Consider the following 20,359-nt stretch of genomic DNA (forward strand, 5'->3'; position numbering starts at 1 on the left):
AGTCTCTTAGATGCATCTTCTTTGTTATGTAAGATTATTATGTAAGCCTATTTTGAACATAAGTTTATGAAAGCATTAATAACCGGCAGGTCTCCTGATAACCGTCAAGAAGAAGGAAAAGGGAAAAGAAACAGAACGTGAGAATAATAATGACAATGGACATTTACAATGCGCCGGTATCCGTCAAAAAAGACGCTCATGGTGCAGTTACACAAACAGTTCGTCAGCAAAACAAGAAAACAGTAAACATAGTACAAGACAAAAATGCAAGCAAAAATAGGCAACAGTGAACAACTAATTAAACAGTTTTCATCAGATGAGTTTTGAGAGAGCGATTAAAAGAAGCAAGAAATGGACTGTGTTTTACATGTTCTGGAAGGCTGTTCCACAGAGAAGGGGCAGCAGCAGCAAAAGCTCTTTTGCCTCATAAGCGCTTTGAGCGATTTTCACACAGAAGAATGAAAGGAGTGTATTTAATTTGGAGTATATATAGGGTAATACATGGTTATATGTGGTAATATATGGTAATTGGAAATCACATTCTTTAACATTCAGTAATTTGAGAAATTTATATCCATCTTTATTATTTATGGATTGACAATAACTACAGATGATTTATCAAAACGTCACAAGAGGGAGAGGTCATCTCATCCATGATAATTAAAATAGGTCAGCAAGTGACGATGATAAACAGCGGTACTTGACTCGTCACGTGACGACATACGTATGCGCATGGTCATAGCACAGGAATGCACGTGATATACCTAGGAAATTAGTTCTGACAATGAATGTTGTGCTCTAAACTAGTCTTTTTATCTGGAGAGAAGGGTCAGGTGCAGGATGGGCATAACCGGGGAGAGAATCATTCAGTAATAATTCATCAATACGAAATCAAGTTAATGGTGGAAATAGGAAAAAAAATCAAACAATACTATTAGTTCTAAGCATATTATAATATACTTTAAAAGAACGAAATTTCTTTCAATGATCGTCCTATTAGAGCACGAGAAACTTACATATGTGACATATTTCTTTTAATCAGAGCGATAGAAAACGACATAGGCCTATGTGGCATTCGTCGTCCTTTTAAACTCTTTATTTGACCTTGATTTCGTAACATTTGAACTAATGCAGTTGACATTGTAAGAACATAGTTTGATTACACTAATCGTGTTCATGATATTTGTGAAAAACTGTAATCTATTGAAGGTTTCTCCTTGCAAATAGTAGAATTTCGCTTAATTTGATATTTTACTTCTCTGACCTTCGACTTTTCGTTTATTGCAGACTGCAAAGCACAAGTCTCAATATGGGTTACCTTTCTACCAAGTGTGAAGGAAATCAGCAGAGTCGTTTAGGTGGAATTGTAACACAAAATTGCAGATGTAACCGACACACAAATTCGAACAGCGTTCTACCCTTAACCCAGATATGGACTTGCATTCACCTTCCACCTTCTTTTAAAATCCATTATAGGAACATGTCTGTCAATAAAGGGTATCAGATTTTAAGCCGAGGCTTGAAACCGCAATTTACTTCTGACATTCCGTGTTCACAAGTCAATGGCTTGTTTTCCAAATTCCATAGTTACATAAAAGCTCGTTATGAGAAAGATTGACCTTAGTGAGATCAATGGGACGTCATCTTTCACGTGCTTCAGAAACCAGTCGATTTCATCCCAAAACTTCTTCTCTTTGTCGCGATTCATGAAGATCACGTTGATCTTAAAACTCTCCCAAATATAGTTGGTGTTGAATCCTCCAACAGCCAGAGGCCCAAGAGAAAAGAACATGGCGACATCGGACCAGATCATAAAATTCACGTTTTTCTCCATTACAAACCACTCGTGGTCTTTGCTACCATCGTTGACCATGTCGTTGACCATGTAGAACCACGAGATGCTAGTCGCAGCGCCTAAGATACAGGCGGGTATCATGACCGACATATATGCAGCTACGCATTTTTGATAACATTTGAAATCGACCAACACGCGTCTTATTACTTGTTGGCATAATTCTGTTTCTCCTTCAAATTTTTGTAGAAACTTCAAGAGAAGCTGAAAATGATTTTGAAAAGATATTCTTATCAGGAATAACTGTAACATAAAGCAACCCCATATAAGCTCAGCAATAGCCACGGTTAGACAACTAATTTTATCAGGTAAGACAGTCTGTCCCTTAACTCCTAACTTAATATATGCTCTGTAAGTTGCAGCAAAAACAGGCCAAATGAGACATAAGACGAGGAAATGTTTCGCCGGTACTCCTGTAAGAGAGAACGAATGTTGGTATTACTGTATTCAGAGAATTTGTGGAGGCGTGGCACATAAATTCATTTGCACAAAATACCACGAAAAGAATAGGAACCATTTCTGTATTTTGAAATACTACACTTGATGGTACAATAAAAACGCTTCTTTTTGAAAGAACATTGATTATCAGCTGTACGAAGACTCAGATACTTAAGTGACAACATTAACTATCTCTAATTTACGTCTAGAATCCTCGAAAACATTTGGTCATATGATCACTTGGTCACACCCCATACCTTTAGAAAATTATTTGGTGCCACCTCAGCCCCCGCCCAACCCCCTTCCGCCCCAAATGAAATGTTCAACAACAAAAACCAGGCGTGACGATACACAATACTTTAACGACTTCTGTAGACCCTTAATTACCTGCGTCCACCTCTAAAATGCTGCTAACTTGGAAGCTGATATAAGCTATGGTAATTATAGAAACTGAAATGCACTCGCACCTCCGGCGCCAGCTTTCATTACCCGCATTCTGTGCCCCACCCTCCCAAATGTTTCCATCATCTTTTTTTGCCTCCCACTTTCAAATGTCTAGCGATGTCACTGACCGTTTGACCAATATTGCATTACGTCCCTGTATCATGTAAAGTGTTCGATCACAATATTGATCAGGTATAGGGTGTATGAAAACTGAAGAGCTTTGCAAGGATCTGTATGGTGCATCGTACGAGTACACACTCAACCACGATAATAGTTGCTACTGTAGAGCTGCAACTAGACCTGTGTCGTGTATAGACCGGCTAGGGAATCCATTACATACATTATCAATACAACATTATTTTATTTTATTCATTATTTTAAAGATCAGCAGTATTGGCCTTAGAAATTAAACTATAAACGTTTCCAGCAATATGTTCTTAGTGGTTCTGAATTCTTATTACATGTTCACATTTTTTTCAGGACTATTACACTAGAACAATTTTAAAGCCTCAACGTGGAAAACAACGTTTATAATGGCAGTAAAAATGATATTTTGAAATTTGATTATGGGGTGACAATTATTATTAATGAACTTCTGCTGGCATATTTGGGGGCAACCTTGATTACCTTTAAATCAAATGTGGACTGCATTTGATGGGTTTAAGTATTTTACATGGTACCGAAAAACTTACCAAAGTGAAAGCATGAAAAAGAAAAAGATAAAACAAACAACAGAAGATGAAGAACTGATTTATAACCATTACCTTTGGCAGAAAGATCCAAAAACTGAAGGCGCTGAACAATAAAGCGAGCATTCAGGGTTGTAGCCCATATTCCTGGTACCATCATAGCACTTCTAACCTTCGAGCAGACGTTCATACATGGAAAGACGACTAGTGGAGAGTAGAACGCTAAGTACGACATCAAATTCACGATGCGATCTTTTTTAGCGAAATAAGCTAGTTCCAGTACTATTATCTCGTAGATCATAATAGCCACTATTACAGTCAGAATAAGAATGGAGACGAACCAACTTCCGGGATGGTTCCAATATTTGAGACCTGGAAAGAAGAAAATGATGCAACAAGTAATAAAAAAAATGAGAGAAGTGGTGAATAGATATTCAGGTTCAAAACATTGGTATATATTTACACCATGTGATTATTTCACCTATAAACGTATGTAAATTACACCAGCCAGGTTCCTATGTCCGTGTTCGAAGCATATCAAACACACACACATGAGGCGTCGTCAAAATTTCAAGATCTTATCTCTAAATTTTCTGCAAGTCATTATGTTGTGTCAAAATGCGGTTGAGTTGGTGAAATATGTTAAGTGATAAATAATGTTGTTTGAAAAATAATCATTTCATCATGTTGCAACAAACTCTTGAATTCTTCATTTATTTGATTTAAGGAATTTGGCACCCCCCACCCACGCCCCCCTACCCACCGCCCCAATTGTTGACATAGTATCTGAAAAGTTAATCATTTCCTAACTACTATATTCACAGAAAGATCTTAACATTATGATGGCACCTCAAGGTTTCCATAGGTTATCAATCACTCTCTTTCCAGAAATAGGCGCTAACTTTTTCATCGGCTTGGGTATGGGATATGTTATATTTAATACTGTGTTGGTTGTGAAGACATGTACACTTAGAAAATACACTGAAAATTAAAAACCTTGGTTCACCTCACTACGTACAAGGTGGTGTTATATCACAAGGGTGCAACTTCACCATCGTCCAAAAACTGGACACCATCCCCAGGAAGACAGCTGCAAAAATTCAAACTGATTTTCGAGGCAGCATCAAAATGTAATCCTTATGTTGTAGAAAACTGTCACATTCTTTACTGATCATGTCTTTACCATGCAACATTCTATATACGATACACGTCTGTTAAGCTATCAACCAATTAAATATAGGCCATAAGGCTATACGCGTCGCAAGCGCAAAGATGACAGAGTGAACGAGTTCATGATATTTTTACCGGGACGTGGTATGATAAACTGAACTATTTAACACAAAAAGCGTTTATTTCACTATTTAGATTGATCATTTATCATGTTAATTGTCATTTTTTTCTTGGATATTCTTGACATACTTTGTTTTCAACACTGAACACTGACCGCGACAGGTTGCAAAACTTACAAGCCCACTGACCCACCTTATCCGCCGTACCGTCATCTTTGTGGCCAGTAGCCGATATACACCAAAAGGGATGGTGATCGGTTTCTCCTTACATACCAATAGTAAAGTATATCTTACCAATCGATTCTTCTGTGTATTTCATCACGTGACCATAACGATCCCACCAAAGTGATTCACATGCCAAACATTCACTAGATGATCCTTCCCATGTTATGTTGCTATCATCATAAACCCTCTCGTAGCAGGACGTAAGCTCAAAGTCTTCATGTTTACGGGATCGCCGATATCCGTCAGATACAGTTCTAGCGGTGTCGCGTACTCGTCGGGTATTCTTGTAAAATTCTTTCTCACATGACATACACCTTCGCTGACCGACAATTCGTCTATGATAAAATATAGCTGATATCTTCATTATAAACCAGACGATAGGAGGCCATGGTCCGTCTTCCATGATGTCAAGTCGTTTTCTACCAATATCAAGTCGATTTCTACCAATAACAAGCCGATTTCTATGAAATATTGGTTATCTCAATCAATCATCTCGTTTGATATCAATGCTTTCGAAATTAATTTGAAATGTCATATTTTCTAATGTTCTACAGTCGTTCTTACTCTGTTTAATGGCATTTCAATATTAACGCAAGTTTCGTTATATATGTCTTTCATACTGGGAATTTTAAAGGAAGTATTATTGGCGGTCAGTGAAAGAAATAGTACAAAAGAGTTTTTATGAAAGGTTTAAACTTAAAAAAGAAACCAGAACTGAGACTAAAGTCGAAATACAAAACTTAGAATTGCAATCAACCGTAACACAAACTAAATCACAAACTGCTTCGTTCAGTGATTTGTGAAAGTTGAAAGTAATACTTCAGGGGCGGAGGGAACATGAGGGAGAACAGCGGCATTAACAGCTACCACTTTTGAGTAAAACCAGAAAGGTGCCACAGTTCTTAAATTAGAAGTGCCCATTCGTCAATGAAAACTACCCCTTGTCTATTTTAAGTTGATTAAGTTTGACTTTTTGTTTTGGTTTGTTACTAGTATAGTTACTAGTAGAGAATAAAATGTACTCTTTCTTTTAAAAAAATAAAGTAAAATTGAAAATCTAACAGATTTATGTTTATAATAACAAGTACTATATTTTTCGAACACATTAAGCTACTGAAATTTCTGGTAAGGATATCACAGAGGATTAATTTTGTCGTGACATTTGACTTATTTTCCCCCTCCCTCCCGCACCCCCGCAAGCACTGTCCCTCGAAGTTTACGCCCATCAACCCCCACCAGATACAATCTTTTTTCCATGGTTTTCTTTTTTTGAATTTCACAATACAGCTGTTGTAAATTCACAAAAGTCACGAAAGGACGATTTCTGTTCATCAGAGTTAATCATAACAATGATAACAGTGTTACTTCACGTATCACGTGATATTTCATGTAACACGTGACGTTACAGATTATGCAATACAGTACCGTATCTGGTGCTAGCAATGAAAGCGCTGGAATGCATGTACTCTAGATAATAACGTGTTGCGTGGAAACGGATATTGTTATAGAATGAAACAACGTTATCTATAAACTCATTTTCGGGTGCGTTCGTGTGTGTGTTTGTGGGTGGGGGGGGGGGGGGGGGCTGAGCGTTTGTGGAATGGCCAGAGGCGAATGAAGGTTTTCATAAAGGAGTGCACTGGGGTCATTTCAACATCAATTTATATATTCCAGTATAAATCTACAAATATTTTATGAAAAGGAGAATTTAATAAAATGCAATATTAAAACAATCGATACAAAATGTTAGTTCATAGAAATGATATATAAAAAGTAGAGCAATTCATTTCATTTTATCGATTTGACAAAAACATGCAGCTCTATAAACAAATGAATTCTTAAACAACTGTATTTTGTCAAATTATTAGGATTTCTTAGCTTTCTGTTTGGTTACACGTTAAGACTCCTTAGGGAGGTATGCAAGAGGTGATTCTGATCATCATAAATGTTTGGTGGCCATTCTTAGAAATTCAGCTCTAGCTGAGACATTCACGGTTTCCTTCATCAGGCGCGTATCCAGGATTTTCTAACCCGGGGGGCGCGAATTACTATCTAAGCGGAGCGCCACCATCGGTTGGCGCGCAGCGTACAAGAAAATTCTGGTTTTGATACCCCCCCCCCCCAGATCACCGGAAACTGCACTTCTCGGGCTTGAAATGACCAACCAGATGTATACTTTTGGCCTGAGAACCAAGTATTTCCTAATAGTTTTTTTTTATCCATCCATAACCTTTTTGAAGATTGTCAACCCGGCACACGTCATGTTCGACCTGATCGCATCTCCCGTGGGTCTTTGCTTTTGTAGGTGATTCTACGTCGCGGCCCACAATACCCGTCAGCCCCACTTTTCAAGGTTTTAAGCCCCAAATTTGTTCAGAATTTGAAAATTCACATTTCTCGTGAATAAACTCACTTCAAAACATACCCATAATGTTGTACAAAATTTCATCTATGGACAACCAATATAGAAAAACTTCCTTCAACCCCTAACAGACCGGTCAAAATTGCACGAGTAGAGAGAAGTGTGATGCAGAATGTTGGTCAGAAATTTTCGAAAATTCAGACACAGTTAATTTATTGGTGTACAAATATTAAACCTGTTATAACGGCTATTATAAAACTTGGTTGAAGGAAATGAAAAAAATAGCATATATTTCCGAAACCGAACACTACACACATAGGCGTAGGAGGCGCGGCGGCAGTGGCGGAGCTAGGGGTATTGGTCAGGAGGGGCGAGAATGGTCTGTAGGGGCGCTTTGGACACTATCTAAGCGGAGCGCCACCACTGGTTGGCGCGTAGCGCACAGACAATTTTTGAGTAAAGATACTCCCTAGATCGCCGGAAATGACCCTTTCAGGGCCTGGATACTTTGCAGATAAACGAAGTATAGGGTGTCATCGCCAAATTACACCAACAAAATGTGACAAATGTCAATAAGTAGATGAGAGCGCAATAAAAAAAGTCAATAATGTAGAATAAGTAAAAAGTGGTAAAGAGCTGAAAAAGGCGCCAGCAGTCCATTTGAGTCTGTCAGGGGGGCATCCGCCCTCCTGACCGTATGGACGCTCCGCCACTGCGCGGCGGGGGTGCAGCCCCTAATTCGCCATTACTAATGTAAAAGAAACTTTTGACATAATTGGACCTTCATGCTTTTTATACATCTACATGAGACATGTCGTTGTTTACATTAGCATCCCGCGGTATACTGCGCAATTTTAACGGACCGTACGGTACATGATGGCATGCGATGTAATAACCGATGCTTGCTTATATGATATTGACATTGACACGTTGAAAAAATTTTTGGTTATTTTTTCAGGCAAGTCGGACAGTTTTGAGGATTTTCATCCTGGAACGCCATTTTTATGTTTTTATGCTCACTGATATGATGTGATATCTGCTCTTTGCGTTACAAATTCGAACAGGCGTGTAGCGAGGAATTTGCCAAGGGAGGGGCGAAGCCTGTAGGCAAATTATCTAAGCGTAGCGCCACCATAGGTTGGCGCGAAGCGTACAAGAAAATTTTGGCCGAAAATGTCTCCCAGATCGCTGGAAATGACACTTCCCAGGCCTTGTAAGTTGCATCTAAGCACTTTCTATTTTGAAATTACATAGCGATATCATTTAAAAAAATGCTGAATGGGGGGGGGGGCGGTCGCCCCGATCCCAAAATGCGTCATGTTCCCCGACGACACGGTCGAGTTCGAGACCAGCCACAGTTGGTTTCATAGCACAATTCTACACACGCGTTATGATAGACCATATATAGTATATATATAGATCATTAGTGAGAGAGGAAAATGGAAACGTAAAAAAAAATGGACTTGTCACACTTTTACGAAATCATTGATCCGTCACTGGCTAGCCTTCAGCGCTGTAATGATGTCACTGTTCCTCTTTCTTTTCCCGGTGTCTTCGCGTTTTTCTTTTACTCCCTCTTTTTCTCCTTTTTCTCTCTTTCTTCTTTTTCTTTCCCTTCCTTCCTCTCCTCCTCCTCTTTTTCCCCTCTTTTTTCCTTTTTTCTTCACTTTTTTTTCTCTCCTCTTTTTCTTACCCGGGGGGCGCGCGCCCCCAACGCCCCCCCTGGATACGCACCTGATATTGGAGAATATATTGAGAGAAAGTCTATAATTATGCTAATACGAATGGAAGTGTCTACACGTGGCCTTTAATAACTATAAACGTTGTTCTATACACATCTAACTGATGACGAATTTATTGTAGATTGTCACAGCTTTGGAAACCAAAATGTTTTTACTCTCTATGCTTTTGACAAGTTCTTAATGTTAATTGAAACTGAAAGTGTCACAGTTACATCCTAATCGATGAAATTAACGACTTACCATTCCATTTGCGATGTCACGAGCAATAATAAGCTGTTGTAATTCCCCTACAGAATATACTTTCTCAGCACTCGCTAGCTGTGATGAGAATATAAAGATATGAACGAAGGTCTATGGCATGCTCCTTCATTAGGTGGTATCAAATTTTAGTGGCTTTCTTTTTCATTTTTCTTAGATTACAACTGACGTTCACAATCCCCTTGAGCATGGTTGTTAAAACAATCTAAGAAGAAACTTTCACGGATAATTATAACAGTGATGATAATAATTAGCAGTAGTTTATTTTACGACGCTTAAGTTACCACAAATGTGAGAGAAACCCACAAGGGCTTATGGATTACAACTTACACGTCGGGTGGCTTCCAATCCAAATGCTTATCTCAAATATGAAACCTTTTTCAATTTAGAAAGTTATTTCGGATGGAAAAATCGTAGATTGCTCTTGCATGAAACCCCACCTTACTATGACCCGGTCGGGTATCAAACCCGAAATCTCCCGATTATTAAGCCTCATTGCTTAACATACCACCGTCTGTATCCACTAGGCCACAGCACGGGTATAATAAATAAATTGAACTGAACCAATAAAAAACAAAACAAAGGGGAACAGGAAACGAATAATGAAGCTTAATCTAACACCGAGTAAGAAAAAAAAGAAGAGTAATCCACGTTGGAAATGGGATGTGTGATCTGGTAAATTATTGAATAATTGGATGGAAAATATCTCTATTTTTTGACGTTGGAAATATATTTGATGCTGTATGAATTTCAAGTTTAAAGGAAGATGAAGAAACGAACAATGATTGATCAAACGCCCGATCCGTTTCGTCGCCCACATAACATATTAATAATTAAGCTTGAATGCTTTAGTACTTTCTAAGTAGAAAATACAAATTTGTAACATGTGTGTAGCGACTTACCTTTCTGCAGTCCCGTAAGAATCCCAGCAAGTCACCATACTTCATATATTCTGTTATAAGGTAGAACGGTTCATTCAATGAGCAGCAGGCAAGAAGACAGAGGATGTTCACATGGTCGCCCAGCTCTGCGATGTGTTTCATTTCGTTTATCAGGTCTTCTTTTACATCAGAAAATGCTCCAACTGTAAAATCGAATAAATGATTGCAAGTGGTTTGGACCAACAATGGAATGGCGACAAAACTATGTCATAGCAGCTCTACATTCCAAATTTGCACGGAATTAGGCTTATATTTATAAAGCATCGATATTTGGTGTCGTGCAAGTCTTTTCTAATAACAGATAGTTTCGCTTTTGCTCTTATAAAAGACGATTATGAACGCTCAAATTAAATAGGTTAGGTATACGTAATCATCCTAAACTATCCCCAATCCATAGCACTTCGTTTGAAACAAGTTTTTACAAAGTTTTTATTTGTCATAACTACGTTATTAATTCCATAATGTATCTTGAAAGCTATTGTAACACTCGAATTAGGTGGTATAGCAGGGGCGGATGCAGGGTTTGTGACAGGGGGGGTCTGACTGGTCCAGCCGCGCCTGAACGTAAGACTATCTAAGCGGAGCGTCGCCATCGGTTGGCGCGGAGCGTACCAGAAAATTTTTGGCTTTACAAACCACCCAGATGGCCGGAAACGGCACTTCCCGAGTATTCTAAGCTGCATGTACCTAGCCTGAAAATATGGATCTCATGTCTGCAATTTCTCAATTGATGAGAAAAAACAATCTATGAAATATGGTAATACATATCAGATGAGTTGAGATGACACAAAAATCATAATGCCTTTAGCCCCCAATCCCCCTCCCGTTCCGTCACCACTGTTTGATGCAGGGCCGGATCCAGGATTCTGGAAGGGTGAGGGGTTTGGCCTCCAGTGATCCTAGGGTCTAAGGGGAGTGGGTTTCCCTCTATCCATTGTGAAATTCTTGGATATTTAAGTACAACAGGGAACCCCCTTCAAGTTAGCCATGCAAAGCACCTCTCTCTCTTTTTTTCTCTTTTTTTTCTCTTTTTTTTTGGCCAAGAGCAGGGGGGGTCCGGACCCCCTGGACCCCCCTCTGGATCCGCGCCTGGTATAGGTCTTTACACGTTTACCGTATACAAGGGCTTGTATAATATAGCAATACCTTCATTGTTCACATTGTTGAAGGCTTACTTCTTCCATGTCATATATTTATACTGAAAAAGGACTTTTAATTCTGCTACTTTTAAAGCAACTCAGGGGAAACACAGAACGCACTATTAGTACAAAATTGAACAGGATCTCTCTGTGGAAGTAACATCAACATCCCATAGCGTCCATCAATAGGATTCCATGAACTTATGAACGCTTTGCATTTCTCTTGATACATCATCCTGTTACATTATATTATCTTATATTATAAATGTACGTTTGATGATTAATAAATATCTACATCACCTTTAGTAGTTTTAATAGCAACTGTCACATCTTCAACTTTATTCTTCATGCCGGTGACCTTGCCCATATGCACCACACCGAATTCACCTTCCCCTAGCTTTTGCTCGATTATGACTTTATCGTGGCTAATTTCTTTGTCTGTTAATATGGGATCAACTTCTCGAGTCTTCTCTGTAAATAAAAAACAAAACATAAATACATACACAGACCGTGAATAGCATATTTTTTTTTTATAAAATGGTGACTTCAGGCAAGAACTTAGGCACGATATTACCAAAACAAAATGGTAGAATATCAGTTTTGGTAAGGCGTTTAAAGCTATTCCAGTTTTAAAGGTATTCAGCTTTAAGTATTATAATCTCTGGTATCTAAGTTGTCATATTGAGCTTTGTTCTGATCGAGAAATTGACATAATCCCCTGTTTATCCCAGTAAGTACACCTTTGGATAGATGCTGAAGTGTCATTTCTCAAATATTAAAAAGTGGTATAGAAAACTGGAGGGATTTCATTATTTTTATTAAACCTAATTTAGTGTCACAATTTAACATTTAAGTATGTAGCTCAACACATATTCACTAAGTTCGTATCTCATATCAATCAGCCGATTCACACAAAGATTACCAGTAAATCTTACAGTTTTGTACCACATTAAATACTGGATTGTGCTGACAAATCTGAAAAAAAAATGTTAGCATGTGCTATTAGGATTACAGCCGATTGATAGCACGATCTATTTTTTACTTTGGTACAAAGCTGTAAGATTTACAATAGCAACTGTGTTATCTGTGTATATCCGGTGCATCAATTGCTACTGCTTCGTGCAACATATTGGCTAAAACCATTCTAAAAACTATTATTTTCTTTTAAAATATTTCCATAAAAATATTACCAATGGCTTTCTCCTGGTACATTTGTTCAAGATGGAGGTTCTCTAGAATATCTTTTCTTATGCGTCTTCGTCTCTTTGTCAATGGAAAGCATACAATAACAACAACAATCACAAAAACTGCGAAAAGACCGATGATTAGGATCATTGTTGTTGACGTAGATGAGACGGATTCAGGGGTAGGCTTTGGCCCAGGGGCAAAGCTTGTTGATTGGATCCCCATGCTAGCCTCGTCTCCATTATCACGAACGACTGTGTCAGTCTCTTGTTCAGTTGTGAAGGGATGATCTGTGAAATCTAAATGAAAATATCAATCAGTTAATCCATCAGTAATCCATTCAGTCAATCAATCAATGAAACAATCAATGCAATCAATCAACCAAATAATCAAACATTCAATCAAATCAACCTTACAACCGATAACCAATTAATGGATGGATAAACCAATCTATCAAATCAAATGGATCAATCAAGCAAGCAAATTAAGTGATGATTCTATAAAGCAATATTTAATGCAACCAAATAATCAGACATTCAATAAAATCAACCTAACGACCGATAACCAATTAATGGATTGATCAATCAATCTACGAATCAAATCAATTCGATCAATCAATCAATCAAGCAAAGTATTCGATGATTCTATAAACCAATAGTCAACTCAACCAAACAATCAATTTTGTGAGCATAACTTTGCACATTGAGAATAAAGAAAACAGTATATTAGCAGGTTAAAATGTAAATATACGAACTTATTTGTGTTCCTCTAATATATTTGAAATCATACCAACATAATTGTAATCGAATTTACCTTCTTCGGAAATTTCGGCCAAGAATAACTTTGTGGCAAGTCTTCCTGGTTCAGGATTATTTGCATAATCTGATGAAACGTAAGGAATGATCTGTCAAATTTCCAAGGAAAAATAATAAATATTAAAAATTCAAACGACTAGAGCTGAACAATGAAATACAAAAATAGTATGGGATGCTTGAGACGTGTAGTGTGGATTAATGGTAAATGTACCTTTCGACTGACATCTGAATAATAAAATATAGAAGTATTTGTTTTATATCTAACCGTAAGTTTGTACTCAAGGCCTTCTTGAATTTCTGCGCTGATGGCTTCCCACGTATTAACTTGGTTCTGTTCAAAATAATTAATAATGTTAACATTATTAAAGTATAAACTATTTTCACTGGGCATTGTTGAACTTCTATCTCAGAACGACTCATACAGTAAAAGCTAACACAGTAGTAGTGATGATCTTGATATCTTTTTTGGACACATCTGAGGCTCGTGTAGATATATAATACAATTATCATGCAGTCACATAGCAGTCCGTTAGTCCATCAGAACCCATATACTTCTATTGCATGTGTTGAAGATATGCGCCTTAAGCTAATTCTGTTTATTAATTTTGGATGGGCGTCACATTTACAGTACCATCATATTGATATTATATCTGTAATACACATATTTTCGTATCTGCCATGTAATTTATTTATTATTATTTAAACCCTCTGATATAGGTAACTTCGGACTTACACTATCATATATTTGGATGGTATGAGACAGGATCAGGTCTCCATCAGTCGTGTGAAGCTGTGTTCGGTATTCCTCTAATGTTCTCATATTGTTTACTTGTACCGGAGGAGACCAGATAAACGTCATGCTAACGTTACCGTCTGACGTATATGTAACATGATCAAGGGATACATCAGTGGGCTTACCACATCGGTAAACGTCTGATAAATTAAAAGGAAATTATATGAAATTATATAATTTAGATATGGCAAAACGATTGGTCAAAATACCATCACGTCTCAATATTGTAATTTCTCCAAAGTTGTGAAGAATGGTTGTACTTTCGAGTTATGTTTCAACTGAGGGAAAATGACTTTACAGAGGTACATTCGAAGTACGTGTGTTTACTTGAAAGTGTATTCACTGAAATTTAAAGTACAGCCACAGATTTTAAGCATTATGGCAAGTTTCTTACATATCGATTCCGTGATAACAATAGCTAAGAAATATTTTACCGAACATAATCTCCTTGCAACATAATTGCGATGTCATTGACGCAGATTGACAAAACCTTAAACTCCCTTCTTCAAAAATGGGAATGTACCATATTTTGAATGCAACATGGCAATTTGTATCAGATGCAGTAAACAGTAAATACAGAGCATGGGAATAATGTATGTGAGATGGAAGAAGAGGAACAAGAAATAAGTGGACACTTTTATCGTCTGGTCCCTTTGTAACATAGAAATTGCAATGTAAAACACCCACCTCACCCCCCCCCCCCCAAAGATAACCCAAAAATCTATATCTTATTGTGGGACAATATTTACAAATATAAGAAAAAAACAGGAAGTATAACTTAGATGGATTGCTCTGTAGAAGAATTGTTAAGGTTTTGCTTAAGTGTATCGAGTGTTGAAAAAATTGACATGAATAAGAGAATTCCAAAAGGATACACCTGTGCTACGAATTTGAGAATGATTGGGACTAGTTCTAGAGTAAGGATGGTGTAAACTTTTCATCGAACGAGTGTTATAGAAGTGATAGCTTGAATTGCAAGTATAAAAGTTATTAAAAGCTGGCTTGCTCGCGTTACGGATTTCAATTGGTAGGATGTGAATTTGACAAGAATTGCTCTATTTGCCCAGGGTCTTTGTCGTTCCTACTCGGTGAGATCTGTCTATGTCTGGGTCGGTAATGGTTACATATAGCTTTTCTGCTGCAAGTTTCTTTACAATTTGATTTGTGTCTTCACCTTTAACTTGGTTGATTCCGGTAATTCGTACGCTGTTTCTGCGGGAGTATTGTTCAGTACTTTTAAGTACAGCATTTTGTGATAGTGGGGCTTTTTCTAAGTTGTTGAATTGAATTTTTCTGCCAGTTTCTTGTAGTCGCTTGTTTTATGGTCTAGTTTATTTTCGACTGCAAATAGTCTTCATTCATGCTCATCTATTTGCTCTAAGAGGCTGCTAAATTTGCGTTCAATAGCTTTGGTCACACACAGTTGTGCCTTCAACTCTCGAAGAGATCAGCTGTAACCTTGAACGCGACTTCGGCTATTGACTGCCTGCTTTGTATTGTAGCTATCGCATGTCCTTTGCTATTGTTTCCTTTGTTGTCTCCAGTCATTGTTAAGCAAAAGAATTCATGAGATCCAAGTATTTGAGAAAGGGTTAAATTTTATCTTGGAGGTAAGCAAAGCTTAAGCTTCTTGCTGTGTGTAGATCCCCTTGGAAGGATATTTGTGTCACATGAGTGCCTCACTGGTTACAGCAGAAACACTGCCTTTATTGCAATACCTGTTAATGATAGGATGAATAATTGGTCTTGAAGTCGGTCTGTAGTGATTGCTCACATGGTTTTTAGAAATTACTCCATGAGCGTTATGTTGAACATTGCAAAGATAAGAGAAGTTGCAAACTGAAGAGATAATTTATAACAACTCCTATTAGGGTATCATATATATGCGCAATGATGGGGCTAAGGAGGGTATAGGGGGAATTTGTGTACTATCGCTGGGTGTCAGGTTCCAAGAAATCGCATCTAAAGGTATTGAAATTTAAAATTATCTCGGGGTGATCCCCACTCGACGTCAAGTTTATTCCTTCGGTGCTTCGGTTGGGAAATATTCTTTATTCCTTTCATCTAATTTGCAGAATTTCAGCCACCAACCCCCCCCCCCCCCCTCTTCCAAATTTGAGAAAGTTCCTACACCTTTTCGTAGATATCATGGCAACCGAACTCAAACAGGCATTCAAATTATCATCTGGGAGTATCAATAAGTAAACCGTTTTGTTTCACTAACATATCGTATTAGTTTTCAGCAGGAATTTAGTGCAACGATGAGGTATACAATACCCTTTAAAATCCTCTGACAGCTTTTTGACAGTTCAGTGTGGCTATGAACTTGTTTTCAACATTTTAAGTTGCGATAGTAACAAGCTGGGTTACAGAAAGAAAATAAATATTGAATATAGAAGGAAAATAATCGCAGACAAAGCAAAACACACAAACAGTTATTACTCAAAGCAGAAAATTCTCTTTTTAGTGTCTATAACAATTTATGTCACGATTTACAATTTGTTAGTACATTAGTATACTGTTTAAAAATAATAGTAATTATTACTTCAGAATGTTAAAAACAAAGAGAGATAGAACATTAAAGTACTTGTATAACATGAAAAATGTGCAATTCATTCTCCACAATGCCTATTTGCTAGGCCTACTATGTGGCTAAACAAAACTTTGTTTGTCTTTCAAAACATGACCGCATGCTATAGACCATCTGAGCCCTAACTCTGTAGATATATGAGTCTCGGAGGCAATTTGGAGAGTGTTGGTGTTGTAAACTGCCATTTTTAGACTACCCAATTTGCATGAAAACTAACAGTCATGGAATATCAATAATGAATGTATTATCAATACATTGTTGGGCTTCGAAGCAATAAATTAAAAGCGTTCTATTGACGACGTTAATACCAAACTATGGTCTTTGGCAATGTAAAATGCAATTATAGGGCAACAGGCACACATGTAGCAGCAATGTTAGTCAGTCGTGTACCAGGCATGTCCCTTATTGAAGATATTAATTAGAGACGCGACAGAGGAAAGGGGAAGTGTGTTAGAATGGAATGCACTGTACCCCATAAGAAAGTGTCTTTTAACTTTTTTAAGTATACGAAAACATCTGATCACTTTCAAATTACATTCTAAGCTGTTTTAGTGCTCACGAGACACATTGATTTCCTCCTTTCTGCGAAAGTTTACGAAAGCTATATTCACCCATCTTTCCGTGCTTATGATTGTTTCACTATAGCAACTTTAGATTAGAATATCTAACATCATATAACGCAACCTATGAATTAACTTTAAATCTGGTGGACTTTGTTTTGTTTTTTTTTCTTTTTAAATTTGTTTTAATCATAAATATGTCCCTGAGTGGAACAAGTTAACATCACAAAATATACAGTATTAAGGGATAGTAGAATAAACCTTTAAATTGATAACAATTTATAAATAGATATATCTTAGTTATTTGTTAATATTTATTGAAGCTTAGTTGGAGTGAAACTAAAACTTAATTTCGCCAAGGGGAGTTTTACTTTAAATGTTTAAGTTACCTTTCAACAATTGATACACCGCGCATGCATCCGGCGTAAGTAATCAAATCTGCTGATTTATGTTCACAAAATCACTGCTTCCTTTTAAATATACATATCTACATATACAGTTTCACATATCATACAGATACAGTTATACATATCATAAAGACACATTCACATGGCTAGGTATATTTTTAAATATTCCGTGAACTACATGTAGTTACAAATTCGTAGGAATGTTCACTGAAATTTATTATTGTTTAGCGATAGTAATTGAAATTTATTTAAAAAAAATCACTTTAACTGATATCCGTCGTTGAGTCAAATGTTGCCAGGTGCATTCGAAAAACCATTACCCACTACATGATACAAATCATCAAATGCTACAATTGATTCTCTATATCAAGATTGCTCTTAGTTGATCTACCCAAAAAATAACAATATTTATACATAAAACTTCTAACGCCCTGCCAAGGGAAAATAAACTACGCTAGCTCTCTCTTAAGCTTTGGCTTTCGACAGAGCTTTTTTTTATAACAATTTGTAAACGACAGTGGCACAGTTCAAAGCCAAAGGAAAATAGTTGTTTCTCTTTTTATAAGTCTAAATTGCTTTGCAGCTGATAATAAGCAAATGTCAGTGGTTTAAAGCCAAATACATGACATATATTACTATAATGACTTCCCCCTTCGAGTAAAAGTATCCCTATCATGTGTACTGTATAATTATCATAAGGAATAACGAATCACGTTTAATACATTTACGAGATATTTCTTTTAAATATGAGTGTCACCGCAATAGAAAAGGATATAATCAAATGTTAAACGGAGAGCTTAATGTGACAATTATATCCAACTCCAAGCATTGCGTGATCGATTCTTATGGGTGTTTGATCTCAACACAGCCGTTAACGGCCCAGGAACCTGGTCGTTGTTGATATGATGTTCGTTGCCAGTATTTGTGTCTGTACTCAAAGGTGGGCTTGACGTACTGGCTTCGTTTCCCTTGACTGTCTCAGTCCTTCGAGAGTACGTTTGTTGCGAGAGATCTTCTTTGAACTTCTGCACTGTGACCAATTCAACACTCGTGGTTTGACTTGGGTCACACTCAACATGTCTTCCATATACTTCATCTTGGCGAGCATAGCGACGAAATTTTTTCTTTGTAGAGTACCACTGATATAAAGTAGCAAAGAGGGTGGCTACAAGGATTGCCATAATTATCCCCGAAATACCCAAGATATACCACACCAACGAATCGTCGTGAACTGGCATCTGATCTGTTGGTATGGTGGAAACATCTCTTGTCATGTATGTGATGGTCACAGTGTCTAGGAAATACGTTGTCTGAACTGTACTAGTACCAATCGTTTCTGATGTACCTTCTTTTACACATTCAATATCAGGATCACATGTATAGTCGCATTGAGTTTGTTTCGGACTGGGGCCATGATATTCGTTGCTACAATCAAACGGATTACCTCCTACGTAAACTTTTGTTTTCTTAATGCAGTTTAAGAAAGAAATATTTTTCAACTTGTGACAGGTAAGATCCAAAGCTTGTAAGCTGATATTGTCATTTGCTATATCTTGTAGGTTGTTTCTGCTCAGATTTAGAAATCGCAATAAAGTAGGTGTTTTCGCTTTAAATATTGATATATGATTATAACTCAAGTTTAAGGACTCCAACTTAATAAGATTGGAGAAAACCTCTCTCGATATGTTAGAAATATTGTTATTAGAAAGATCCAGGTCGGTTAGTTTCGTCATTCCAAGAAATGCGCCATCTTGTATTTCAGTAATTTCATTGAAGCTTAAGTTAAGGTATTGTAATTCTCGATTCTCTTCCACTAAATGATTTCTAAGATCTTTAATTTTGTTCAAGCTTAAATCTAAAAACTTTACGGCAATTTGAAGATTCAAATCAGGAAAGGAAGATATTTTATTTTGGGGTAAATAAAGACTCAGAAAATCTCCGCTTTCGATATGCTTCCAACAGTCTTCCTGTAACGATGCGTTCGAAAAGCTGGTCATATTCAGATTACTGCATAGGATAACACTCACATTACACTGACAAGAGATTACAAAATCCATATACGAAAGGTTTAGTGAAACGGCTAATAACATAGAATTAAGGTAGATGAAAGCATTCCGCAATTTTTCCATTTTGAATCCAATATGCCAGATATCCGTATAGTCATTAATGAGCTGATTCGAATAATACTAATACCAATGGTTGCCTCTAATGTTATGACCTTTGCACTTCTTCTAGCACTTGTTATTGCAAAGACTGATTGTAATGACGAGGGAAATCTCCGCATATCTCTCGATATGTTTCCAACAGTCTTCAATTACCGTTGCATTCAAAAAGTCGGTCATATTCAGATTACTGCGTCAGATAACGATTACATTAAATTGATAAGAGATTAAAGCCACAGATCAAAGATTCAAATAAATGACGAGCTCATTCTGCAATTCCTTCAGCGAGTCGTGTCGTACTTAGGATATAACATACGGTTATTATGTTATGATAACTGGCTATTACGTTGTTCATTGTTCCCTTGGCAAAGCTCGATTATTTGAAAGTATCGATTAAAGAGCTGCTTTCATATTCGTTTTAATTTTGCAAGTGCTTGTCATAAAGGGTCTCTTGATGAACAATAGACC

The 20,359-nt window shown here is 37.1% G+C and overlaps 3 protein-coding genes across 3 annotated transcripts; all 3 read right to left on the reverse strand.

Moving 5' to 3' along the window:
- Window positions 1-252: 252 nt before the first annotated feature.
- Window positions 253-5,473, reverse strand: LOC139960468 (uncharacterized). The gene is made up of 3 exons (XM_071958847.1): window positions 5,007-5,473; window positions 3,499-3,795; window positions 253-2,265 (listed from the first exon to the last, which is right to left on the reverse strand). Exons 1-3 carry the CDS (start codon window positions 5,338-5,340, stop codon window positions 1,553-1,555), a joined length of 1,344 nt encoding a protein of 447 aa, XP_071814948.1. The 5' UTR covers window positions 5,341-5,473; the 3' UTR covers window positions 253-1,552.
- Window positions 5,474-9,269: 3,796 nt separating this feature from the next.
- On the reverse strand, window positions 9,270-14,307 carry LOC139959711 (uncharacterized). The gene is made up of 7 exons (XM_071957526.1): window positions 14,113-14,307; window positions 13,645-13,710; window positions 13,378-13,468; window positions 12,570-12,863; window positions 11,680-11,850; window positions 10,202-10,383; window positions 9,270-9,359 (listed from the first exon to the last, which is right to left on the reverse strand). The coding sequence occupies exons 1-7, from the start codon at window positions 14,236-14,238 to the stop codon at window positions 9,270-9,272; spliced, it is 1,020 nt and encodes a 339-aa protein (XP_071813627.1). The 5' UTR covers window positions 14,239-14,307.
- A 2,327-nt stretch (window positions 14,308-16,634) lies between these two features.
- LOC139960424 (uncharacterized) lies at window positions 16,635-19,932 on the reverse strand. Its single transcript, XM_071958769.1, has one exon. The coding sequence runs from the start codon at window positions 19,856-19,858 to the stop codon at window positions 18,539-18,541; it is 1,320 nt and encodes a 439-aa protein (XP_071814870.1). The 5' UTR covers window positions 19,859-19,932; the 3' UTR covers window positions 16,635-18,538.
- Between the last annotated feature and the right edge of the window lie 427 nt (window positions 19,933-20,359).

This window comes from Apostichopus japonicus, chromosome 19 (genome assembly GCF_037975245.1).
Source record: "Apostichopus japonicus isolate 1M-3 chromosome 19, ASM3797524v1, whole genome shotgun sequence".
Classification (NCBI taxonomy): domain Eukaryota; kingdom Metazoa; phylum Echinodermata; class Holothuroidea; order Aspidochirotida; family Stichopodidae; genus Apostichopus; species Apostichopus japonicus.